This window comes from Eschscholzia californica, unplaced genomic scaffold, assembly GCF_041429995.1.
Source record: "Eschscholzia californica isolate CP2 unplaced genomic scaffold, dmEscCali1.0.p SCAF_5, whole genome shotgun sequence".
In the NCBI taxonomy this organism is placed as follows: Eukaryota; Viridiplantae; Streptophyta; class Magnoliopsida; order Ranunculales; family Papaveraceae; genus Eschscholzia; species Eschscholzia californica.
This window is the reverse complement of record NW_028238472.1, coordinates 12,102,214-12,127,363: the sequence shown is the minus strand read 5'-3', so window position 1 is coordinate 12,127,363 and position 25,150 is coordinate 12,102,214. Positions and strand designations below refer to the sequence as shown.

Here is a 25,150-nt window from a genome sequence, read left to right as displayed (position 1 = left end):
TGAAAGTTAACCATGAAACACCACCTTATCTATTATCGTCCTATTAGATTTCTCACGAATATACACACTATTTTCCTCTCTAGTAAAGGTTTGCATATGGCGGAGCTAATTTTAACCATTAGTATACATACAATTCTCACAAAGGAAATGGTAAAAAGGATTACAAATTACTCAAAAATGGGCAACTAAATCAACAGGACACAAACAATATCAATCAATAAGACATTCCTTCGCCAAGATGTTTATGATTATTTTCACCTAAATTTTTCCTAGTTAGTTTCCACTTAATACTTAGTTTGCTTTGACATGTAAAATCTATCAAACATTAACGACGCTTTCTGAGATAAGAATAAATAAATAAGTATATAAATCAAGGAATAGAACGTCGGTTTCAGTGGAAATTTCGGTCGGTCCAAAAGTGGAAACATTTCGGTCTGTGTGGAAATTTGACAAAACTACAGAAATGATAGAAAGATGTTAGGAATGTATATAACAACCAATCACACAATTAGTTTAATGGGGTAACTTGAAGTATTTATCGACAATAAAACGTAAACATTACATTGTTACAATGACTATTAGGGGCTAAAGTGAGAAAAATTTAACATATTTATAAAAAAAGCTGTTAGTTTGGGGGTTAATATGTAATCACACAGTTACACAAGGGGGATAGATTGAATTAATTGTTGATAGTAGAACAGAAAAACAAATATGAAGTTTTAAAGGCGACCCTTAAAAGTGTGGAAGGCGCTCCAAAACAATTAGGGAAGGATGCGCTTTCAACACATATGGGAACCCTTTTTTGTGGTGAAATTTTGTGACTTTTTTCCCCACGAGAAATTGATTTTCCCACTTTTCTGATCAAATCAAACAGACCCTTAAATCTTATCCTGTGTTCCCTCCACTTCATAGATGAAGCTGCCATTTTCTCTCTCTCTCTCTCTCTTCTCTCTTTCTCTCTCTAGTCTAACACCATGAACACTGAAAAACCTCACTGAATTAGTAACAGAAAAAGAGTCAAAAGGGTAATGGGTTTTTACACAGCTAAACTAACAGAAATGCCATTCCACAATTCAATTCCTCTACGTTCTCATTCTTCTTCTTCTTCTTCTACTCTAAATCTCTTCTTATCTTCTCCTAAACCTTCTTCCTCTTTTTCTTTCTCTCTCCTTAAACCCTTTTCCTCCCTTCATACGACGGAACATAACAACCACCGGCCCAGAAACCCTAAATTTAATTACCACCAACAATCTAACAGAGCATCTTCTTCTGCTCCTTGGCTTAATAAATGGCCACCATCTTCTGTAAATTCACCTCCTGTTCCTACCCAGAAGAGAAATATTGATTCAGATAACCGAGAATTAGTTGATAGATTGGAAAGTCGGAATCTTGATGGTGATCGTGGGAAGGGTGCCATTGATAGGATTGTTCATCGGTTAAGGAATTTAGGGTTAGGTTCTGATGAAGAGGATAATGAAGATGACAAGGACGATGATGACCATGATGATGAGGGTGGGGTAAAGAATAATGGGGAGGAGAAATTAGGGGATTTATTGCAGAGGAAATGGAGTCGACCAGATTCATTTATTGATGATGATGATGATGAGGAAGATGATGACAATATGCTTTTGCCATGGGAGAGAGGTGAGGTCTATGAAAAACAAGATGGGGAAGGGGGAGTATTGAAGAAGAGGAGAGTGAGGGCACCGACATTGGCCGAACTTACTATTGAAGATACAGAATTAAGAAGATTGAGGACTCTTGGAATGATGCTTAGAGAAAGAATTAACATACCAAAAGCTGGAACTACACAAGTGATTGTTGAAAAGATTCATGATAAATGGAGGAAATCAGAGTTAGTTAGACTCAAATTCCATGAAACTCTTGCTCATGATATGAGAACTGCACATGAAATCGTTGAGGTTAGTGAATTTTGTAAACTGAAATGCTCCTTGTTTAACCTATTGATTTGGTTAGTAACTATAACATTGTTGTTATATAATGAGGTACTCTTAGTAGATAGATATGCACAATATATTGTGTCTGTGTTGGTCATGAAGTTAATGTCTAATAAGAAGCATTTGAAGATTTTAGATGAAACTATAGCTTGTGAGAACATCAACATCTATACTAGCCACGAAGGACGTCGTATATGGGTTAATCATTTATCGTAGTCGGCTGGATGCTTGTGAAAAATACTATTTATGAAGTGAGTTTTTTGGATTTATTTACGATCATTTGTAGTAGCATAGCACCAATGTTGCTTCTATTTGGTGTTTCAGCGTGTCCCGCTTTACGGAATAGAAGCAGTAGCTAGAATGTTTGTAGCATGGGTATTCCTTTTTGTACTCTTTTGATGTTACAGGAACTTGGGTACTCATGTCAAGAACTCCAGTACTCCATTCACTTTAGTAGGTATATATGAGATCTTTTTACGTACATGACTTAAACGTTTTTGGCGTACAATTTAACAATGATTGATCCAAAAGTGAAAAGAATAAGATGAAATATACATTTGTATATACTAATCAGCCTTGCCTTTTCCCTTGCACTATGTCCGGCACCTCGTGTGATTGTCTAATGCAGATAGTCGTTTCTTTACATAGGCTGGAACTCAGACCATATTCCGGTTTAGCCAACTAATTGTGTGGCATAGTGTTTGTCTTGTGTTCTTTACCAGTCCTTTTTGTATGTGCAAAGCATAACTCTGTATCTTTAACAAATGCTATTACGTTAACTTGACAATCACGTCCTCCAGAAAGCAAGTGGACAGTCTCTAGTCCTATGCAATGTTACCAGTACCGTGCTTCCCCTTGATTATCCAAGTACCTAATTTCTCATATCGTTTTGGGGTACTTCAGAGATCTTATACAAGAAATTGTGAGCCTTGATTTTGCCAAATTCTTTTGTAACAAATTGACAATCTATAAGATCAAGTAGTTGAGTAGTTAACTATAAGATATTTTGTTAGTTTAACTAATCATAAATGTTGAGGTATATGGAGATGGAATTGTTTAAGAGTAAGTGTATCTGTTGTATAATGGATATGCACCATAGGAAGTGCATATTGTCTAGGAAAAGAGTATGAAGAGGTATAGATCTAGTGTGCCACAAAATGAACATGGTACCTTAGCGTGTATTTTTTTTCGTACCATGTAACTGATCTCCAGCCCAGGTAATTTTGATCCTACTTGTAAAACTTTAGGTTATCTGCACTATTATTTTGATCAATCAACCCTCTATTTCTTTTTATATTCTTAGTCGATTTCTGAGCTATGCTTGTTATTTGTTTTGGAATTTGGATCCATTAGGAGTAGTTTACGCAACGTAACAAATTCTTTTGTTGACTTCTTGTGCTGATCAGCGTCGAACAGGAGGCTTAGTCATATGGAGGTCAGGAAGTGTAATGGTTGTTTATCGAGGAAGTAACTATGAAAGGCCTTCCAGTTCTCGATCCATTGCCAAAGAAAGCGATGTTCTTTTTGTGCCGGGTGTTTCTTCTACTGATCTTCCAACTAAGAATGACAAAAAAGTTGTTTCAGTTCCCGATATGAAGGAATCCTCCATTAGGGATCTAAATTATGGTGTGAAGGGTATGACAGAAGAGGAAGCAGAGTACGAAGGCCTGCTTGATGGATTAGGTCCTCGCTTTGTTGATTGGTGGGGTATGGGGTTGTTACCTGTAGATGCCGACTTACTTCCTCCTACTATTCCTGGTTATAAAACACCTTTTCGACTTCTTCCTACTGGAATGCGAGCACGACTAACAAATGCAGAGATGACCAATTTAAGGAAGATTGCAAAGTCACTTCCATGTCACTTCGCTCTTGGTATATTTCACTTAAACATCCTTATGCCAGTAACGTCAATTTCTACATTTTTATTTTTATCCATTTGTAAAAATATATGGAAATCCATTTCTTGCACTTTATCTGAATAGGGAGAAACCGGAATCACCAGGGGTTGGCATCTGCTATTGTGAAGCTCTGGGACAAAAGCTTAGTTGCAAAAATCGCCGTTAAGAGGGGAATTCAGAATACAAACAACAAGTTGATGGCAGAAGAGATAAAGGTCGATTTCTCTCAATTTCTTCTTTTTGGTTTTTTTGTCATGTTCACCGAATTCCTTATAACGTTACCGTGTCATGTTTGTTGTCCTAGCTGGAACTTTATCACAGATCTCGAGTACTTGTCAAAAAGAAAAGTAGTAGGGGCATAATATGTTACTGCTAGCAAATGGGAACAAGTCTTTTTTCTGCACCTGAAACTATCTTAGTTTGTGTCTTTGTGCAGACATGTTATATGCGTGAAATCACTCGTGGACTTAAGTTTTTATGTTTACCTAGCATTATTGATCCGTCAACTGTAGTATTAAACTAGCGTCACTGCAAGCATTTGTTAGCAGTATGAATCAAGAATTTGAGATCGCTCCATTGGGTGGATATATATGACTTCTGGTTACAGTCTAAAAACATGGCCTCATGGCCCCATATTCAAGCATTTGTTAGCAGTACTTAATACTAGTTTCAAGCATGTCTTCGTTGTTATTAAATTCTAAATTATCAAAATGAATTAATAATTTCCACAGTATCTATCATGTGTACTCTATCTTGTTTTGTGAATGTTAACATGAAAAAGTAGATATCGTTTCCTTCCATCTTGATAAGCGAATAACTTAGCGAATTTTTATTTATTCTGTAGAAACTAACAGGAGGAACCTTACTTCTCCGAAACAAATATTACATTGTCATATATCGGGGAAAGGATTTCCTTCCCACAAGTGTGGCTGCTGCTTTGACAGAAAGAGATGAACTAACAAAAGAGATTCAAGATGTTGAGGAGAAAGTGCGGATTGGAACAACTGGGGCCACTCTTCTGGAAAAAACTGAAGAGAAAGTGCAGATTGGAACAACTGGAGTCACTCCTATGGAAAAAACTGAAGAGAAGGCACTTGCTGGTACGCTGGCTGAATTTTACGAGGCTCAAGCAAGATGGGGACGGGAAATATCTGCAGAAGAACATGAGAAGATGAAAGAAGAAGCTTCCAGAGCTAAAAGTGTCAAGGTTGTCAGGAAGATTGAACATAAACTGGCTCTGGTAAGTTCCCTTTTTTTCTCTTCTTAACTTTATGATGTTTCAGTTGAGGAAGATATTATGTCAGCAGTTTTTCTAAAAGTTCACATTTAGTGTTTTTTATCTTCTATTACTCTTCTTTGTTCGAATTCTTTAGTTACCTTGTATACGATTCAATATTTTGAGTTCGATGTTGTGATCTAATGCATGAGCAGGCCCAGGCCAAAATGTTACGAGCGGAAAAACTATTGTCAAAGATAGAAGCGTCGATGATTCCAATCGGTCCTTCGGATGACCAGGAAACAATAACTGATGAAGAACGCTTCATGTTTCGAAGGGTCGGTTTGAGAATGAAAGCATACCTACCGATTGGTGAGTTAACTCACGATTGCTATTTAATGTAAAAAAGAATAAAATCAATCAAAAGAAAAATTTCCTATATGCCATGGAAACACTTCAGTTATTCTTTTAGCCAGTGTCAAATTCTCGGATTCTCTTATTGAAGATTCCCGGTCAGTTTAGTGGGTATAATCATATGATGTGAGATTTTGTACGTACATCTTGTGTTTACTTGCATAAGAGTCGTGTTAGAACTGTGAAATATCACTCCGAAAATATATGCTAATATTTTCTATGATATTAATTTGGCAGGTATTCGTGGTGTTTTCGATGGTGTTATTGAAAATATGCACTTACACTGGAAACATAGAGAATTAGTGAAACTAATATCAAAACAAAAGACCCTTGCTTTTGTTGAAGACACGGCAAGATTGTTAGAATATGAAAGTGGAGGAATATTGGTAGCAATTGAAAGAGTTCCCAAGGGTTATGCTCTTATTTATTACCGTGGAAAGAACTATCAAAGACCCATTAGCTTGAGACCGAGAAATCTTCTTACCAAAGCAAAAGCTTTAAAGCGTTCAGTTGCCATGCAACGCCACGAGGTTCTGTTTACCCATGTCTTAATCTTTAAAAATGCAACTTGATTATGTCATACTCGTAAATTTTAACTGTTATTCCTATATTAATGCAGGCACTTAGCCAGCATATGTCTGATTTGGAGAGAAACATACAACAGATAAGATCGGAAATTGTAAGTGTGCTCTCTTGTTGTCTTAAATATCCCATATGACTACTACCTCCTCTTCCTCCTTATTTGTCACAAAATGTTTCTATATACTTGAATTGTAAAACATTTATGATGTTATTTTGCTCGTATCGAGTTTGAGATAGAATGTTTTTCTTCGGAAAACTTCGTTTCATATTCGTTGCAGTATGATAACCTTCTTGTAAACTATTTGCAGGGAGAAGATGTAGTTGCAGAAAGTTCCTGGGCCAGAGAGGACCAGAATCAGTATGAGCGTGTCTCGGAATTTGACCAAGTGAGAAATTGTTTTTGACAAACTTAAAATAGTTTTTGTTTTCATTAATTTTAACACTGGTTTTTTATGAGCTTCAGAGTGAAGACGAAGATTCTTCTTTAGAGTCTGACGATGATGATTATGACGACGAGGACTACAACGACGAAGACGAAGAAGATGATGATGATGAACTGTGACCTGTATTCATTCCGAGAAAGTGAGTTATCTCAAATATGACGATTTTATTCAGAGATAATCGGGATTCAGTTTCTGTAACAACATTTGAATGCAATCAAGGTATTTGATCTTCGCTTATTTCTTAAGAGAAATTTTTTGATGTACGTACGTCTTCGATATTCTTCAGAATGAGTGAAAACTAAAACCATCAGATGTACTCCCCCATCTTACACTAGATTCAAATTTTTATCTGGAATGAACGAAATTCCCTATTAGAAATATTTTCAAAAGGTCTTCTTTAGTTTTCTACTTTTCGATCAAGTTTCCGAATGATTGAAGGCAATGAAAGTATACATTATTTTCTTGCAGGTGGAGAAAGTTTGATTTTTTCAGAGCAAGTTCACAATGATCTTCCTCATGCAGATATTTGATGGAGATAATCTTTGGAGCAACTAATTATGTGTTTTATTTAGGTGTCAAAGTTTAATAATTGTTATTTATAGGTCTCTTTTTAGTTTTTCCTAGATGTCTTTATTTCTCTAGCACCAAGTTTTGTTGTATAGTAAAGCTAAGTGGTGTGTGATATTTGGGTTATATTTACTCTGTTTGCTCTAATTTTGGTGTAATTTACAATTTTGAATATTTGGTTATGAACTTGTCTGGTGCTTTTCTTCTTCTAATTTTACTTATTTTCTCCCTTTTTATCCCCTAGGACAGCAGAAGAACCCCTGAAATAAAGTTCAAGTATAACTGAACTAGCAATTGAAAGACAAAAATTAAGAGATAACAAAGATAAACTGCAACAGAAAAGATACTCTTTTAAAGATGAACCCCTTGATAAATAGGGAGGAGAGAGAGAGAAGGGAAGAGGGATGAAGAGAGAGAAGTAATGGTGGTGATGGTGGTCAAAGGTGGTGGGTGGAGTTGAAGAGAGAAAAATTTGGAAAAAAAAAATTAAAGATTGTCAGCTTTAGACATTTAGCAGCGACCATTATCGGATGTTAGTGAAAGTTGGGCAAAACAAAAGGAATACAAAAAAGAAAAACTAAAAAAATTCACTCAAAATTTTGTAGTCCGAAAATGTTTATTGTTTTCCAAAGTAGTGGCCCAAGTGTTTTTGTGAAACCGCATCAACTCTTGCCAGATGTCAGTTGTGAATAGTTTCTAAAGAGAATTTTGTTTTTCTACAGCAATGGCCAAATTTTGTAGTCCGGAAAATTTATTGTTTTCCCAAGCAGTGGCCAAAGTTTTTCTGTGAAACCGCATCAACTCTTGTCAGTTGTCGTTGTGAATAGTTTATAAGTCAGCTGCACCAAGAGAGGGAAGCAGAAGGAGAATGATCTCCTTGTCCTTCCAGAAAAACTCGCGTAAATTAACAAGACAATGAGTAGTTCCTGATGATCCACAAAATGTCCCGACGTTGACTGACGTCTGAAGAGTCAAGATCAGACCTAAGTCTATTGAGTCAACCCGGCTTAAGGTAGCAGGACAGCTGAATCCTTGACGATCCACTACATACTCCCCTAACTGGGAGGTCGGCTAGAGGAAACCAGCCCTGTAACGCCCTCGGCATGAACGGATCAGCCCTGGGGTTTCTAAAGGAATGAAGGGGGTCTACGTAGGTTCGGTCGATGCCTTACGCCCAGAACTGGGGAGGCAGAAGCGCACTAGCAACCTACCGACTTAATCCCGAAATATCTTCAAAGATCTCAGTCGGTTACAGATCTTGAAGTGTTTAAGCAAGTTTGGACTTCACGCGTCTAAGGGAGGAAACTTCTCCTAGAAGATCTATCACATCGGTAGGATATCTATGGAAGATCCTTAACTTAGGAACTTTCATCTATTCTGGATACAAGATAAACACAAAGGGAAAACTTCCCTCCACGGCAATCACCGCCGCCTCTTAAGCCTATAAAAGGCCCCCCACATCGTCCTTCACAAGACACGATCTCCGAACCCTAGAAGATCACCATTAACTCTGAGTTCTCACAACTCGCCCCCAAAAGGATCGATCAATACTCATTCTTTTACTGCAAAGACCACCCTGACTGTCTTGAGCGTCGGAGCAATTTTCGAACCCTTTGCAAGTTTTCCCCCTCGAGAATCGACGAACAGGAACTGAAATCAGGAGCTTGAGCAAGGAATCCGGAGCTAGAGCAAGAAATTGGGAGCTGGAGCAAGGAGCTGGAGCGAGGAAGCAGGGAACCAGAGCTAGAAGCAGGAACACCCAACGGAATCTCATCTAACATAACAGAATATACAATCATAACGGAGGTTGTCATGCATCAACTCCCTGTTTCATGCTGATATAACGAAATGTCATTTTTTGCATCAGCAATTCCAACCAATGGGAAGAACAAACAAACCTTATCTACTTGTGTGGCGTTACCCGAATTAGTCCTCAGACTTCGGTGAGGGTGAGGGTGAGGTTTTGATTCAGTTTCCAAACTAATTGGTTCACACGACACACAAAGTAATTATGTTTCCAACACAATCGTTGGCGATAGGGTTGTGTCAAATATCAGTAAGCTTTGACCAAGTCAAGAAATCAACAAATTGACTGAGAACAGAGGCAAAGTTCCATAAGGATCATCAGAGGTGGAGCCAACACAACTCTGCCACTTGAACCCTGATATAGGAGGTCAGCACGAGCGTCTTAGAATATTGCACTGACTTAGAGGCAAGTAAAGGCGTGAATCCGAGTTGGTTCCGGCAAGAACCTTGATTTGGCCTCGAAATAGTAGAGAGAGGTCTACAAAAGTGACCTCAGCAGCTTGAGCCCCCTCAGCCTTGAGGCAAAAGGGAAAGTGGATCCGAACTAACTTCGTAGCCTAAGCTTTACCGTGGTCGAGGACCCGAAGCAAAGAGGTCGGCCAAAGTAAATCCGGCCCCCTTTACATACGCCAAGTTCATAACTGATTGAAGAGAACAACAGTGACATAAAAGTCCAGATGGATCCAAAGATCTACTTTACATACACAAACCGGTATGTTTTAGAGGATCTGTCAGTGTCAGAAAATACTCGCTTATCAGATATTGTCCTCCAAACAACATGCGACCAACATCAAAACCGGTACGCAACCACTCTATCATCTTGGCGGTGCACTGTCATTGCTCACCCAAGCCTATGTAAGCATTCTATGTTTGCTCTAACAGGGACCAAATGTGTCAGAGAACATTTAAAATCTTATTCGTTATATATTAGAAATAACTTCACAAAAAAGATTATGAACGATGGCTTCACTTGAGCCCACGGCTATGTTGCTTCTCCCCTCCATCTTTTATTATATCTCTTAGAGTGGTAATATTTCTCTTAAACTAATAGTCGATTTTGGGCGCAGGTAAGAATTGACTCGTTTGAATGACTGATTTGCATTGACTTTAGGTTCATTTGAGTTAACAATAAGATTCAAGCGAGCCAAATGAATCTGATACATAAAGGTTTACCTGGACTGAAATCGTGGACTATGACTTAGGTCATTTTCGATATTCATCTGTTTTTGCTTTCTTCTCAAATCTCCGCGTCAACCACAACACTCTCTAACTCCTAATAGCTTAGAGAAATAACAATCTCAAAGGAAAACTCAATGACTTAAGGTTTATGAAGCCCCCACATTCCCCTCGACTTAGAATAAATATAGGTTGACTGTTTGATTATGAAAGCCCTAATGTGGTGGTCTTGGGTCGAATTTTGATATAAAATTTGGCTTATGGTGCACCAAATTCAACTCCAATGTTTTGGGTTGAAATCAGTGGACTCGGACCGAATTTTATTACAAATTCGGCTCAAGGTCTCCCAAGTTCAACACCAATGTTCTAGAGTTGTATTCCGTAGACTTGAGCCGAAATTTATAACAAAATTCGTCCCGAGTCTACTGATTTGAATTGTATTCAATAGTTCTAGGCACCTTTGAGATTTTGCAGACAATCTGATTGAATCCACCTGTTGTAAATTGAAAAAAAAATGCCAGAGTACCTGTTTTGAGAAGGGGCACTTTCAGCTATTTTCTGAAATATGGGGGACACCAATAACCACAAGGCCTTAATAACAGTACAGGGAGGGGCCTTGAAAACTTCCCAATGAATGTTTGTCATTTCAAAAAAAAAAAATACAACACTCCCTCTCTCACACTTAACTGCATAATTTTACAAAACAGCAACAATGAATACAGGATCTTTATTGTATTCAATGACTTGAGCCCTCTATTGAGTCCTATAAAACCCAAGTTCACTCACAAAATAGAAAACAATGATTTTTCGCAAGTTCATGATAATTTCAGCAACACAAAACTACTCTTCGTGTGGTTCATTCACGATCGTCGAAGTTAAGATAAAATTAATCTGGAGGGTTAAGGTAAAATAGGTAGTTGTACCTTATCAAAGGCAAAGAAACTGACCCTGCCGTCTTCTACATGACAAAACTTGACTTTAAACCCATTGCATATTCTTTCAACATCTTCGATTTCTTCTTTGGATGGAGGATTACCCCTTCACATTAAAAAAAATTAATTAGTAAAACCTATAATGTGGGTCTACCCTTCCTCGCCTCGACCCCGTAATTTTAGGCTCCTCTGCCCACCTCCACTTTTCGCCCCAAAAATCTTAATAAATATGGGATTTACCTGGTTATATGTACCATGAAATTGGGGTCGCCGGGAGAAGATTTCCTGAATTTGCTGTTAGGAAGATATACATCAAAAGCTGGCTTTACTTCACCACTATTATGTGAATCTCTGATATTTTTGAAGTCGGTAATAAATGTATCTCGAATAAGATTAGTAACTGCTAAAACCTCATTCACTTCAGTTGGTAGTACTCCATTGTTTTCTTTAGTGGCTGGAGTACACATAGAAGTGGAGCCGCTCTTGTCGTTCTTCACTGTCCAAGGGACACCATGTCTCCCAACAATATATCCAAGTGACTTTAAATTTGTATAAGCCTGAAAAGAATCCCAAGAACATCCATTTTTGCCCTCAGCAACCATCATGTATATATCTTGTAAGGGAAATACAATATCATTCATGTCATACAGAAGTAATGCCCCTCGTTCAACCAAAAACCTACAACAAGAACCACAAATACTTTCAGCAACACTCGCCTCGCTTTGAGAAGAGGCTCGCCTCGCTTGTTGAGATTTCCACTATCTAATTTGATTGCTTAAGCACGTTTAAGCGAGTGTTTTGCTTGGCTCGCCTCAGGACCTCGTCGAGTCCAGTTCCTTGTTTTTAATTGAAAATAATTTATCTTTCGTGTTTCCTAACCATTCGTCTTAATGTTATTTTACTTGTATAAAATACTATGTACATTGTTTAGGGGTTATTTCTTGCTTTAAACCCGAAAAGAATAAAGGGTTTATAAAACAAATGAAATGATTCCAATTTACTTACAGAGTCTCCTCAATCGAGCAATAAACCTTGCTTTTTCGAACTATTCCAGTCGTAGTCCACATTCCGCCCTTTTTTTCTATAACTTCCGCTAACCCCATCTCCGCGTTCCAGCGAGCCTTAGACACATCTTTCCTGAATAATCAAATAATCAAATAATCAAATGAAACTACAAAGGACTTGTGAGAAAAATAAGCTGAAAGATTTTTTTTTCTCATTGGAATTTAACCTGAACTGATATTTAGGTATTGAACCAGACATAAAGAGGTGATCGTCTTCATCAATTTCTTGTAAATCAACTTTCTGATCTTGTGTTTCATCATCAGAACTTTCCCAAGTTTCAGCCTCCATCACTAACCAATGATAATAAACTTCTGCCAACTCCTTAAACCCTAGTAGGAGAAATATGTTTCTTAAACCCTAATAATCTATACCCATTGAACAAAAACCAAAATAATCAGTACCCAATAACTAACCTTGGTCGAGTAGCTAATAGAAAGTATCCAAGAGATTGTACCGATCGGCGATGTCGACTGAAGAAGAGAGCAGCAACATGAATGGAATGAGTTCGTTTAGACATAGACCCCCAATCTATTCAGTGATATTAGGACTACACCCTATTCTCTATTTTCCCGTTACATATCAGTTAAGTAGTTCACGTGTCAACCACATGTGTGATTTATGACAAAAAATATCCTTCAGTGGATATTTTAGTTTACTGAGACATTAACCTTCAGTTATTTAGCAATTTTAAGACTGCACTCCCAAAATGAAAATATGTTTGTAGTTGACTAACATTTTCAATTTTCGGTCAAACATTGTTTTTTGGACCCTATTTATTGGCAGTGATAAAATCTGGAAGCCATAGATAAGCTCCAACATAAGGAAGAAGAGGAAGCTAAGAAAAGGAAGCGAGGCAAAACAAAGAGATGGAAAGATTATAGAGCAAACATGAGGAAGTTGCCTCTGTTGCAAAGAGAGAGAAGGCATGGACGCTCCTCCATTCTCCGTTCTAGAGTTCAACCAGGAAGAGTACAAGCTTTCATTTGGGTCGTTGACGATCTAGTAGCTGACATAGATGAAAATCAAGATTTCAAGAAAGAACTGTCGGGGTTAGGTAAAACCACTCTGCCTCCTTTTAGTATGAAAATGGTGAATGCTGAGAGACTAAAAGATTTATAAATACCCAACTCAATAAACATATAATGAGTCGGCTGTTGGCAGACCCATAAATGTTCTGACATTACATGACACTCATGAGGTTCGCAACGGTCAATTCAACAATGTGTTGGGTTTTCCCAGAATCCTAAGTGAAGCAACTAGATGTTGGATTACAACACTCCAGTACCAAAGATCACAAGGTCATTTGAAGAGCTTTTTACAGTAGTAAAATGGCCGAGAAAAGCTCGGAAGAACTGTTGGATCTCGTCTATAACAAAGAAAAGTCGCTAAAAGGAAACTTCTAGCTGAGATTCAAAGACAAGAAGGTGCGGATCACTTGCCTAAATGATGACATTGCTAAAACAACTCCGAATAGTGGAGTTCGAAACAACCATCTGGTTCATGGCATAGCGAAGGAAGAGCTTGCTACTTCAGCAAATATGATTGGCAAGGTAAAGGTTGTCATAGGGGGTTGAAGAAAAGACTCAAGAAACCAAAAGAGAGGCCTATTCCTCAATTGGAGCAAGATGGCCCCATAATGCAAAAAAAAAATCGCCCCATAAGTAGAGAATCTGATTTGGAATCATGACCCAAATAGACCTAAAAGCAATCCAAATCGATCATTCAGACAAGTTATACATCAAGATTCAACCAAAACAAACATTCTAAATCGACCAAATCAATCATTCCGAAATCAAACATAGCGATTCAAGAAAACAGAAAATATTTTAAAATTAACTCGGATCTCGAGTCAGATTTAAGATCCGACTTAGAAAAAGAAGAAAAGATGACTGAAAGGAAAAACAAAAAAGAGAAGCAGAAGGATGTAGTTGGAAAACTAAACCTTTTAAAATCCCACTAAGGTTACCAAACTAATCAGATTTTCTCAACTATAACATCAACAGAACGGAACAGAGGAAAGCAACATAATAAATAACAATCCGAGCAAATATAACAATCATACAAAGAGCGAGAACATGATTGCTAAGACCTAGGTTTCGCTTTGATGTCTGAATCGAAGTAGAAAATCAACGAGGAAATAGTAGAAGCAAAAAAGAAGTCTACTTCCATAACTTCCTTAGTGACATGTTCTTCTCTGTTTCTTTCTTCATTACTTTCCCCACTGCCATTTCAAAATCTTCCTGAGTTACATGAACTCTTCTCTCTCTTAAGGCAAACATCCCTGCTTCTGTGCACACAGCCTGCAGATTGGAACCGATGAATGGGAAAATGTTAATGAGGTTTGAAAATGAAGGAGAATTTAGGACTGGAGATCAATTTTTCGGTATTAAGAAATGGGTTATATTCGAGCAGTGGAAGACAAACCTTGAGTTCTGCACCAGATGCACCATTCATCTTCTCTGCTATCTTCTTCAAATCAATCCCACGCATCAAGTTCATTTTCCTCGAGTGAATTTTCAAAATATCCCAGCGAGACTGCAAACATTGTGGATAGATCAGGATAACACATTAGGTTTCTCTACAATACATATATGTATATAATAATAATACAAATATATATGGAGAGAGAGAGAGAGAGAGAGAGAGAGACGTCTGCATTCGGGTTTGGAAACTCAATCTTCCTGTCAATGCGGCCTGGCCTGAGGAGGGCTTGATCCAGAATATCAATCCGATTAGTGGCCATGAGAACCTGCATATATCACATGTTTAAAGTAGTGAGTTGTGAGAACCTTCAAAGATTATATAGTCTCCACATTATTATTTCCTAGACTATACCAATTTAACATTATAGAACTATTGAAAATACTTTGATCTTGTTTGATGCTTCAAACCCATCCAACTGATTCAGAAGCTCAAGCATGGTTCTTTGCACTTCGCTGTCACCATTACCAGATCCAGATTCCATTCTAGCAGATCCAATACTATCAATTTCATCCATAAAAATGATTGAAGGAGCATGTTCCCTGTGATAGATCAATAAACAATAAGCCATATATTTGAAGAAACACCAAACATCGACACACAAGTTGCGCAATAAAGGTGAACAAGAAGAACACAACGGCCAAAGCTAACGTAACTTAAAATCGAGGGGAGAATTAGACGAAGTGGACACTAGACATGACTTCTTCCAACTAGTACTACGATAGGAAATACTAGAAAATACCTTGCCATAACAAAAAGTTCTCGGACCATTCTAGAGCCTTCTCCAATGTATTTCTGGACCAACTCAGAACCAGAAACTCTGATAAAGGTGCAGTCGGTATGATGAGCTACTGCCCTAGCAAGCAGTGTTTTCCCCGTACCAGGTGGTCCGTAAAGTAGAACTCCCTAGTTGAGTTCAAGCAAAGAGAAGAAACAAGGTTACTTCAGAAAATCAACAAATATGAGTATTTAACATCACAACAGGCTTTTGTGAAATTACCTTTGGCTGAGCAATTCCAAGACTCTCAAACAACTCGGGATGTTTAATTGGCAGCTCAATAACCTGTATATTAGAAGATATCCAGCTCATGTGAACTCATTCAAAGACTGACATAAAACTGAAGAAATTGAAGGACACTGGTGAAATAGCTCTACGATCAGAACCTGAATGGAAAACCAAATAACGTACAAAAATGTCATTTACAGACCTCTTTGATCTCTTTAATTTGTTGATCAAGACCACCAATCATGTCATAAGTAGAGTCAGGAACTTTCTCAACTTTCATGAGATTGACCAGAGGATCTACTTTGCTTGGCAAAATCAAGTGAAGCATATAACTATCATTACGCAGAGCAACTCTGGTTGTTGGCGTAATCTTTGTGATATCAATGCTTTTATCGACATCAACAACATACTTCCCTTCTGGATGAACCTGCACGGGAAAGGATACTAAATATTAACCATGGCGATGACATCTAGAAGCATGAAAAAAATAACCTACCCGTCATAACATTTGCTTAATTTCAACATATAAGAGTTTTGTTAAAACTGGCCATTTTTTTGAATAATCAAAACTGGCCACTTAACGACCCCAATTATACATATTGAATTGATATGTCGATACAGAAGTCCGCACAGCTGTCACTTCATGACCAGGAAAAAGGCAACAACAGTGAGAAAAGATATGCAACCTAACGAAACTCTTAATCATGCCCGGTGGGCCGATAGTGGACTCTCATATTGAATCGAAGAACACCCATTGCCAGTGATATAAAGAATAAAAAATGGGGGAAGAAATATTCATCCAAAAAGAGATTGGATAGATGTGGGTTGAAGAATCTATTGATCCATCTGCCTTACACTACAATGGGCAGGAGGCGAAGTTGGGAACATAAGGTTTTTCACCGTTGATGGATATGACTCCTCCGATATTAGTTCAACTAGACTGCCATGCTTACTAAACAAAGACATACTCGTTCTATCATAATGTTATTATGCTCAATGTGCATGGTAAAATACTATAATATGCAAAAGAAGGTTAGATTCACAAATTTTCATTAGGGTGCTGGATATACTAAATCACTAACCAAGCTGCAAATATAAAAGTTAGGTCAAATTTGATTCTGCCATTTTCAACAACATATCTCAATGAATCACACTATATAATAAATATCCAAACCCGATTAATAGATGAAAACCTTGGATTCTAGGAAGAAAAAGTTCAACGACCCTACTTTATTAAGAAGTATGCATTTTGCTAAAACAATACCGAAATAAACACAAGTAAAGACAGTTGCTTCAGAGTAACATAAGCATAAAAAGAAACTCGAATCCTCCATAAACTTACCTTAACCAACACCTTTGATTTCCCCATAACTTTTACCACCTCTCCTACATAAGATCCAGGCTCCTGAAGCAGCTGCAATTCTTCTCTGAGCATTCTCACTGCCAAAATTCATGATACATGTATGAACATTCGAATCGAATTTGAAGAAAACAAGAAATTAGGAACCAAACTAGACATATTCCAACCAAAACAAGCAAACAATATATGCAACTAACCTAAAAAAAAGAAACTCACTGATACATTATTCTTCTAATTGAAACCCTAGAAAGCACTAGACCAAACAAATCCCCTAATAATTGTTAAGAACGAGGATGAAAACATAGATGAACAAATAAAACTAATTAGGTTTAGAGTTTCTGATGGAATTTTTACCTCTAGAATTGAGATCGTTACGTTGAGCTTCAAGACGATTTAGGTTATGAGTTTTCTGACGGACTTGAAGTTGATAATCATGAATACGTTGAGAATAGTATTGTTTTAGACCTTCGCCTTGTTTCACCATCGTTCTCGATGCGCTATATATGTCGCTTCCTGTTTCTGGTTGTTTCGTCGTCTCCACTGCTGCTGTCGCCATTACAGAGTTAGAGAGAGAGAGAGTTAATGAGAATAGAGTTTTCAGAGACAGATAGAAGAAGTCTTCTTCTCCCTTTTTCTTTGGTTTCTTGAATATAAAGTTAGCTTGGTGGGTGCTTTTGGTTTTAAATTTCTTTTCTTTCTATTTTTTCACTCTACCCACTTCCTAATATCTGAATCGACATGAATCAGATTTTAGAATGTTACAAATTTTAACTTCGTTGTGTATTTGACTTGTCTGAATGGTTTGTTCGAGTATAATTTTCGTTAGTGAATCAAATATGAAATAAATTAGAATTAAGTGTGAATTAGTTTGAAATAATCTATAAATGTTATTGTGCTTTTTTTTTTTTGTTGAAAAGTTAGGAATAACATTAATAAATCAGAGTTTTATTACAACAAAACTGAGAAATTAAAGATCGAACGTCATTCCAAATTCTATCTTCGTCTTGAGATCTAGCTCATTTTGTTAATGCGTCTGCTGGAGTGTTTTGTGATCGGTTGATGTAGGTGAAGGTAATGTGATGAAACTGTGAAAGTAAATTCCTTATCTTTTGTACGTGATAGAGGGATTGCCATTGCACTTTGCTTTTTTCATCATTAAGGTGATAGATGAGCTTTTGGTTGTCACTTTCAATATTGATGTTGTTGTATTGATTGTCTGTTGCCCATTGAGTGCCCATAAGAATTGTTTTTGCTTCACTTTCTTCATTGGTTCGAGCTCTGGATGAAGAAGTTTTTGCGACAATAAATTGAGCCAAGTGACATGACAGATGAAACTTATGCCGATAGTCATGTTAATATTGATAAATGACGCATCTTATTAATTTTCAGCTGCGAGTCTACAGGGGGTCTCCATTTATAGTTGATTGGAATAGTTTTAGCAACTAAATGTTTACTAATATAACTAGGGAATGCGAGAATCTGTTTTATAGCATCAGTTCGGGTTGTAATAGAATATTAGAAACATATATCGCATCTAGCTTTCTAAATAAACCAAGAATTGTAGAAAAGTGTATATTGTACTTGTACATTGAGAGTCCTCGTGATCTTTTCAAGTTAGTATCCATCTATGAGCGAAATAATATTAGTTGTAATGGTGTTAAAATAAAACCAAATGTTTTTGGCAAACGTGCAATGCAACAAATCATGTTCTATAGTTTCAGTGAGTGGGCACGAAGAACAACGAAATTGATTACTAATATATTTGCCGATACACATTCGAACAGTTAAAACTCCAGTGCAACATTTTCAGAAAAATAGCCTAATGCGAAGAATAGTATTAAGGTGCCAAATGAACTTCCAATCAACCTCAGTTTGGTGTTACTAATATGTGATGTAGTTAAATATTGATACATAGATTTAACAGTAAATTTTCCAGAGTCAGTTAAAGCCCATTTGATGGTGTCTTGACTGTTATCCTTAATTGTAATAGTTTGAAAACGGTTATTGTGCTCTTAATCGAATCAAATTGTTCAAATGACTTTAACTTTGAAAGACTTTGGCGAGACCACATTTGATAAAAAGACACCACCTAATGAAACCACAAATTTACATCTATACAACGCCTAAAAGTTATGTCATTATGAATTCATACCGCAACTTGACCCACGCATTGATCTATTGGCTCTTGTGTCGAGATACTACTCTTGAAATGTTGTTGAACTAATGGTATTTGTGCCCTCTTTTTTACTGACGAGCTAATGGTTATTGTGATTTGTAAATTTCACTTTGAAGCTCTTTTTATTTAGTTAGACTTAACGATACATAACATTCAACTTAATAACTGAATAAGTGTAAAAATCAAACACCCTCTTATTCTCTTACTTTGGTTGTCTGAGCATGTCATTCGCTAGCTTTCTATTCTACTAGTTTAATGTTGTATTGCCTATTAATAGTGACAAACTCCTAAATCTATCACTGTCATTTTTAATACTAGCGTACATTAAAGGTCCACTTATTGTGCGACAAAAAATCTGCAACTTTTATATTTATAGTTGATATATAACAAGAAATGATGGTTGCCCAAAGTGCCCAAACATCTTTCCCTTAAGATACTTCGCCAATCTAGGTTGTCCACATCCACCATCAAAGTGAAGTTGTCCCTCTTTTCGAACCGAGCATTTTTGTCCCCTCCCTTGGCCCCCAGCAGGCATTACCCAATTTCAAGTGTTAGGCACCCATGATAGGTCGGACTCTAACATTTTTGATCGGATATCGGATTCTCGCATCGTTTCCCACCCCTATTCTTCACACTCCGAAAAAAAGAAAAAAGGTATGCATCTTATTTTCATACGACGCAGTACACAATCGAATTACGAGAGGATCTTTGTAAGCGTCCCCATCTTTTGCTCTTGGACTGCCTCTCTCTTGGCATTGTTCATGGTCCTCGGACTGGAGTGTCCGTGTTATTCAAATCCAGCACAGATTAAGGATAGGCTGAGTGCCCTCGGACTGCCCCAGTTCGTTGGGTCGGGCCAAGAGTAAAAAAAGGAGAGGTTGCTGTAGACGCTCCCAAATATAAGTATCACAGTGCCAGCACAAGTTCCTTGCGCCAAGCCCTCTACCTCTGAGAGTTGTTCTCCTTTCTTCTTTAATTATGGATCCTTAGATTTTTCACCTATTCTCAATTACAGAGGTTTGGGAGGTGAGAAGTTTTTTTAATTCAATCCAAATTCATTGTTTTTGGAAAATTGGGTCTCTCATCTGTGTTCAATTTGCCGCCATTTTTGTATAAATCAAGGGAAAACACATAGATCGACTACTTCCTCTCTTGGGTTCCATCTCTTTCATTAACTGAGGCTGTGAGAATTGGTTTGGGAAATGGTTGCATTTTCTTTTTAGGGTTAGGGTTTTTGGAGTTGTTTTCATTTGAAGAATTTCGATCTAAATTTAGGGTTATTGGGGTAGTGAGGGTTTGTTGAAGCAGAAATGGATAAGAAAAAGGTAGCGGTTCCTTTGGTTTGTCATGGACATTCACGTCCTGTTGTTGATTTATTCTATAGTCCAATTACTCCAGATGGGTTCTTTCTCATTAGTGCAAGCAAGGGTAATTTTTTCATTCTCTTTACTTGAAAATATTGATTATGCCATTATTGTTCTGTTAATCACTTTATGATGTATACATTATTTTTTTTTTCGCTAAGGACTCTGATAGTCATTACATGACATTGATACATCACGAGAACACAACATGAATTGAATGATAACATACAACGCCATGACATTGGCATTTGGGCCCCTAGAGGCCATAGAAAGACCCTTAAAGGGCATCTAACTACGACATAACGGACCTTAAAGGTCATCTAGGCACTACCTTCACTTTATTTACGCCGTAAATTTCATTGGATTATTCAAGACGGTAAGCTACTGACCACCCTAAGGATCGAACCCATGATCTCTTGGTGTTTCTAGAGGGGTACCTAACCTACTAAGCTATCAGTGGGTGTCTTTTGTAAATTCTAGTAGGATTGCTTAAATCGGTTAGAAAACAAAGCTATTGCTTATGTTTGTGTCAATGAACAAAATTAGTTTAGTATGTTTGGTAAGAAATACTTTAGAATGTTAAAGGACATGAAATATCCTACCTTTTCCTACTTTTTGAGCGAAAAGTGATCCTCTTTTCCCCGTTTTGTCTTTTTTTATTTATTGTTCATCTTTAATTAGAATTTGTATCTTCACATTCTCTTACTCAAGCTATAATGTTTATGATGTTCAAATTTGATTTGCTGATGATCATGCAACTTATCCAGAATTATACTTTCTAGTCTCTAAATCCCTTGTTTGGAAATTCCAATTATCATTGGTGACTCAGATTCTAGCCCTATGCTGAGAAATGGAGAGACTGGAGATTGGATTGGAACCTTTGAAGGTCATAAAGGTGCAGTTTGGAGTTGCTGCTTGGATACAAATGCTTTACGTGCAGCATCAGGCTCGGCTGATTTTACTGCGTATGTAATACCTTCTTGTTTAGGTTATTCTCTATTTTAAATGTTGTCATTTTGCTCTATACCCTTATGCTATGCAACCATAGGTTTTAAGAGTACAATCATTATATATCGGTTCAAAATTTCGTTTTGGTTAGATTATCGGATCTTAAGAGTACTATCATTATATATGGGTTCACAATTTCGTTTCGGTTAGGTTGTGGGAGCTATGTTGTCATTTAGTTCTATACCCTTATGATATGCAATCATAGGATGTTAATTAAGAGTACTATCATTATATATGGGTTCGCAATTTTGGTTCGGTTAGATTATCGGCTATGTTGTCATTTAGCTCTATACCCTTATGATATGCAACCATAGGGTCTTAAGAGTACTACCATTATATATGGGTTCACAATTTCATTTCGGTTAGATTGTTGGAGCTTTGCAATCTCATTGGTATCTCCCAGTGGCTCATAGGTTAGAATTCTTTGAAGGAGGACAATTTTGTCACTGAAGAGAAGAGGTAAAACCTAGCATTTACTGATAAGGTAGATGTAGCATGTAGAGAGAGAGAGAGAGAGAGAGAGAGAGAGAGAGAGAGAGAGAGAGAGAGAGAGATTTGCCCAAGAATCACACGTAAGCTCCCGGACATGGGTTTTAGTGTCAGAACTATAAACATTTCACATGTAAATGTACTGAAGATTTGCCCTAGGCATTTTAATATCTACTGTAAATAGGGGCACACTATATTTTCATAATTTGGTGATTAATCAGTTCTAGTAATTTATACTTTTGTCAATTTAATGACAATTTTTTAACACCACTAATTTACAGGAGAATATGGGATGCCTTGACAGGCGATGAACTGCACTTGTTTGAACACAAACATATTGTCCGCGCATGTGCCTTTTCCGAGGTAACTCATGTTGTTATAATGAATAGTCTAGTGGTTCATCTTTTGTGATGTTTTTGCATCAAGAAGAACTAATATATACCCTTCACGTATTCAAATGAGATCGTTCTTTCCAGTTTTCATTCTCCTTTCCATCTTTTCTGTTAGTTTTTCAGGTTCTTTTTTTACTTTGTTATCAAGCTTCTTTCCGAGGATATGTGGAGGTGTGGTAGGTGTGCTTGTTTCAGTGCCATCCGCTGGACTAATTTACAGAACTACTGAACAATTGCAGCACCATTTATCTGAATAGTTATGTTTTGCTTCCACATTTTCTTTGTAGTTGTTTTCCGAAGTCCTAAGATTGTCATTTGGGTACAGGATACACATCTTCTTTTGACTGGGGGTATGGAAAAAGTTCTTCGTATATTCGATTTGAATCGTCCTGATGCAGCTCCAAGAGAAGTTGATAAGTCACCTGGTTCTGTTAGAGCTGTAACATGGCTTCACAGTGATCAGACCATATTAAGTACATGCACTGACATGGGAGGTGTGAGGTATGCTCGTATCACCAAATTTATCTCATTTTTACTCTTCATTTTCTTTCTGACTGTGTCTAATTTTAATTGTGATGCTCAAGTGCTGGGCTTTTAAGTTTTTATGCTTTGGATTAAATGATGATTTTAGTTGCTTAATCATCTATAACTCTAACAAGAGCATTGAGCCTTACATGAGTGTCACTTAACTATGTGAACGCCTTAACCCTTTTCTACATTCGGTTCTTGTTGTTTCCTTCTTTTGTGACTGTACAGATTATGGGATGTTAGAAGTGGGAATATTGTACAAACTCTCGAGACCAAGTCATCTGTGACTAGTGCCGAAGTAACTCAGGATGGTCGTTACATCGTAACTGCAGATGGTTCTAGTGTTAAGTTTTGGGATGCAAATCAGTAAGTCTTATTCAAACTCCTTCCTTTCATTCTAGTATTATACCATTAGTTCGACTTTCAAGTCTATACTAATAACTTTCTTTTGTTGCTTTCCAGTTTTGGACTAGTAAGGACCTTCGATATGCCATGTGCTGTTGAATCAGCTTCACTCGAACCAAAGCTTGGCAATAAATTCATCGCTGGAGGAGAAGATATGTGGATTCGACTATTTGATTTCCATACTGGTGAAGAGATTGGTGAGTTCATATACACCAACGGCTAAATTCTACAACTCGTAGTTTATTTCTCCCCTTATAAGCATTCTTATTCTTTTATCATTCGTCGGTTGTGATTCTCAAGTCACCTTCACATTTTTACACATTTATGTAGTTATGGACTTATGTACATATATAATTGAGTTAGGAATCTTAGGATCCATTTGTACCTCGTATTTGTTTACAACATGCTTACACCACTCTTTGCGGCTTACATGAAGATCCAAGTTTTGTGTTCTTGGTGGTCTCCTGATGCAACACCTGTCTCAATACCAACCATATTGTCCTTCATTTCAGAGCCACTGGCCTAGTTCCACATGGTATAAGATTTTTCCGTGGCATGGGCCGACCCTAGACCACCCTAGTTGGCCAATCTAGGGCGCGAAACCTATTCGAAGGCCTAGTAAGACAAGGTGTTATGTTATAACCCAGATCCGGAAGGTCTTCCTTAGCATTGTAGGACTAAGTGTGTTGCACATGAGACTTCCATTTACATATCACAGAAGAAAACATTGCTCCAAAATTACAACTTCTAAAGTTGGTTGAACTTTAACGCCAACAGGATTAAAAAGTTAATCAACTCCAGAAGGGGTTAAGAGTTGGTCTTTTTTCCTTGATTACGATGCGGCGATGCCTGTATTGAGGGTTCCATTTTCACAGAATCAGACCTTGGATCACAACTACATGGTCTGAAATATTCTTTGATGCTGTAAATATATATGGTTTTGAACATGTCTGAGCTTGTTCTAGACGTAAAAGTAGTTTATGCAAAATGGCTGTTACAACTGAAATACCTACCGTTTTCAGTATTGGGTCCTTCAATGTCACCATCTATTTTTTCCAACGTCGTTGTTATAATTGTGTCGACATTCTTTTGAACATTAATATTTATCATGTTTGAGTTTTGTCATCATCGAATATCCTGTTTATACTTGATACAGCCTGCAACAAGGGTCATCATGGTCCCGTACATTGTGTTCGTTTCTCTCCTGGAGGAGAGTCTTATGCTTCAGGATCTGAAGATGGTACAGTCAGAATATGGCAGACAATCTACCACGAGGAAGATCCATTCTTAGGGGCAAATGGGTCAATCGTAGGAAATGGAAAGACAAAGGTAACAGCAGATGAGGTAACTAGAAAGATGGAAGGATTCAACATTTCGAAGGAGAAGACACCCGAAGAGAAGGAAGATGCTCACGATGCTTAGGTTTCTCACAAAAACAAGAATGACTGTTTCTCTCTCTTCTTCGGTTGTAAGCATATTAGGGTTCGTCATTTCGTTTTTTTGTTCTAACCTGATATTCATCAGATTTTGAAGACTAAACAAACCCCCGGTCTGTTTTTTCTTTCGTGGTTAGTTATGTTACATGCAGTAATGACTATTTCACCTTACAAACACTTGATTAATCTCAATAACTTCTTAATTTCTGCATTAACGAATGCCTCGCACCTAATAAGTTTGAGTTTGCACCTATAGCTTAGATTCAGGATGCTTACGCCCTGCTGAGCCAATATGTGGTATGTTTTCACGAAGGCAAGATGTCAACGAGTTGACCTGAGTGGCACATGTCAGTTCACCTGCATGTACAAGAATGAGGTTTTGACAGAGAGGTGCACTCGGATCAACTTCGCACTTGAACCTTACTTTAACTGCAAAGAATGTAGGGAG

At 37.4% G+C, this 25,150-nt stretch overlaps 4 protein-coding genes across 5 annotated transcripts; 2 read left to right on the top strand and 2 right to left on the bottom strand.

The window, feature by feature from the left end:
- Positions 1-763: 763 nt before the first annotated feature.
- EMB1865 (CRS1 / YhbY (CRM) domain-containing protein) lies at positions 764-7,260 on the top strand. Its single transcript, XM_086644840.1, has 10 exons — positions 764-1,922; positions 3,365-3,830; positions 3,941-4,071; positions 4,701-5,096; positions 5,288-5,444; positions 5,724-6,016; positions 6,106-6,165; positions 6,377-6,454; positions 6,532-6,730; positions 6,980-7,260. Exons 1-9 carry the CDS (start codon positions 1,029-1,031, stop codon positions 6,628-6,630), a joined length of 2,574 nt encoding a protein of 857 aa, XP_086500966.1. The 5' UTR covers positions 764-1,028; the 3' UTR covers positions 6,631-6,730; positions 6,980-7,260.
- A 3,526-nt stretch (positions 7,261-10,786) lies between these two features.
- On the bottom strand, positions 10,787-12,611 carry LOC147537116 (tRNA-splicing endonuclease subunit SEN54-like). Of its 2 annotated transcripts, none has more exons than XM_086639388.1 (5): positions 12,471-12,611; positions 12,224-12,422; positions 11,998-12,129; positions 11,233-11,670; positions 10,787-11,098 (listed from the first exon to the last, which is right to left on the bottom strand). In XM_086639388.1, the coding sequence occupies exons 2-5, from the start codon at positions 12,343-12,345 to the stop codon at positions 10,960-10,962; spliced, it is 831 nt and encodes a 276-aa protein (XP_086495514.1). In that variant the 5' UTR covers positions 12,346-12,422; positions 12,471-12,611; the 3' UTR covers positions 10,787-10,959. The 2 variants fall into 2 exon arrangements, with proteins under 2 accessions (XP_086495514.1, XP_086495515.1); XM_086639389.1 differs by having other exon boundaries at positions 12,224-12,386.
- Positions 12,612-13,982: 1,371 nt separating this feature from the next.
- LOC147537115 (26S proteasome regulatory subunit 8 homolog A-like) lies at positions 13,983-17,810 on the bottom strand. Its single transcript, XM_086639387.1, has 9 exons — positions 17,259-17,810; positions 16,887-16,984; positions 15,747-15,971; positions 15,539-15,601; positions 15,281-15,444; positions 14,924-15,080; positions 14,708-14,806; positions 14,482-14,592; positions 13,983-14,357 (listed from the first exon to the last, which is right to left on the bottom strand). The coding sequence occupies exons 1-9, from the start codon at positions 17,458-17,460 to the stop codon at positions 14,217-14,219; spliced, it is 1,260 nt and encodes a 419-aa protein (XP_086495513.1). The 5' UTR covers positions 17,461-17,810; the 3' UTR covers positions 13,983-14,216.
- A 2,010-nt stretch (positions 17,811-19,820) lies between these two features.
- On the top strand, positions 19,821-24,917 carry LOC147537114 (Transducin/WD40 repeat-like superfamily protein). The gene is made up of 7 exons (XM_086641167.1): positions 19,821-20,508; positions 21,274-21,409; positions 22,223-22,304; positions 22,659-22,834; positions 23,090-23,227; positions 23,324-23,463; positions 24,423-24,917. The coding sequence occupies exons 1-7, from the start codon at positions 20,391-20,393 to the stop codon at positions 24,686-24,688; spliced, it is 1,056 nt and encodes a 351-aa protein (XP_086497293.1). The 5' UTR covers positions 19,821-20,390; the 3' UTR covers positions 24,689-24,917.
- Positions 24,918-25,150: the final 233 nt, after the last annotated feature.

Coding starts and splice junctions, on each gene's coding strand:
- LOC147537116 (XM_086639388.1), bottom strand. CDS start 12,345: ATGGAGGCTGAAACTTGGGAAAGTTCTGATGATGAAACACAAGATCAG. Junction 12,130..12,223: donor ATACCTAAATATCAGTTCAG/GTTAAATTCCAA, acceptor TTGATTATTCAG/GAAAGATGTGTCTAAGGCTC. Junction 11,099..11,232: donor TTCATGGTACATATAACCAG/GTAAATCCCATA, acceptor TTTAATGTGAAG/GGGTAATCCTCCATCCAAAG.
- LOC147537115 (XM_086639387.1), bottom strand. CDS start 17,460: ATGGCGACAGCAGCAGTGGAGACGACGAAACAACCAGAAACAGGAAGC. Junction 15,081..15,280: donor GAACTTTTTGTTATGGCAAG/GTATTTTCTAGT, acceptor GATCTATCACAG/GGAACATGCTCCTTCAATCA. Junction 14,807..14,923: donor AAGCATCAAACAAGATCAAA/GTATTTTCAATA, acceptor TGATATATGCAG/GTTCTCATGGCCACTAATCG.
- LOC147537114 (XM_086641167.1), top strand. CDS start 20,391: ATGGATAAGAAAAAGGTAGCGGTTCCTTTGGTTTGTCATGGACATTCA. Junction 21,410..22,222: donor GGCTCGGCTGATTTTACTGC/GTATGTAATACC, acceptor ACTAATTTACAG/GAGAATATGGGATGCCTTGA. Junction 22,835..23,089: donor ACTGACATGGGAGGTGTGAG/GTATGCTCGTAT, acceptor GTGACTGTACAG/ATTATGGGATGTTAGAAGTG.
- EMB1865 (XM_086644840.1), top strand. CDS start 1,029: ATGGGTTTTTACACAGCTAAACTAACAGAAATGCCATTCCACAATTCA. Junction 6,017..6,105: donor TTGCCATGCAACGCCACGAG/GTTCTGTTTACC, acceptor ATATTAATGCAG/GCACTTAGCCAGCATATGTC. Junction 6,455..6,531: donor GTGTCTCGGAATTTGACCAA/GTGAGAAATTGT, acceptor TATGAGCTTCAG/AGTGAAGACGAAGATTCTTC.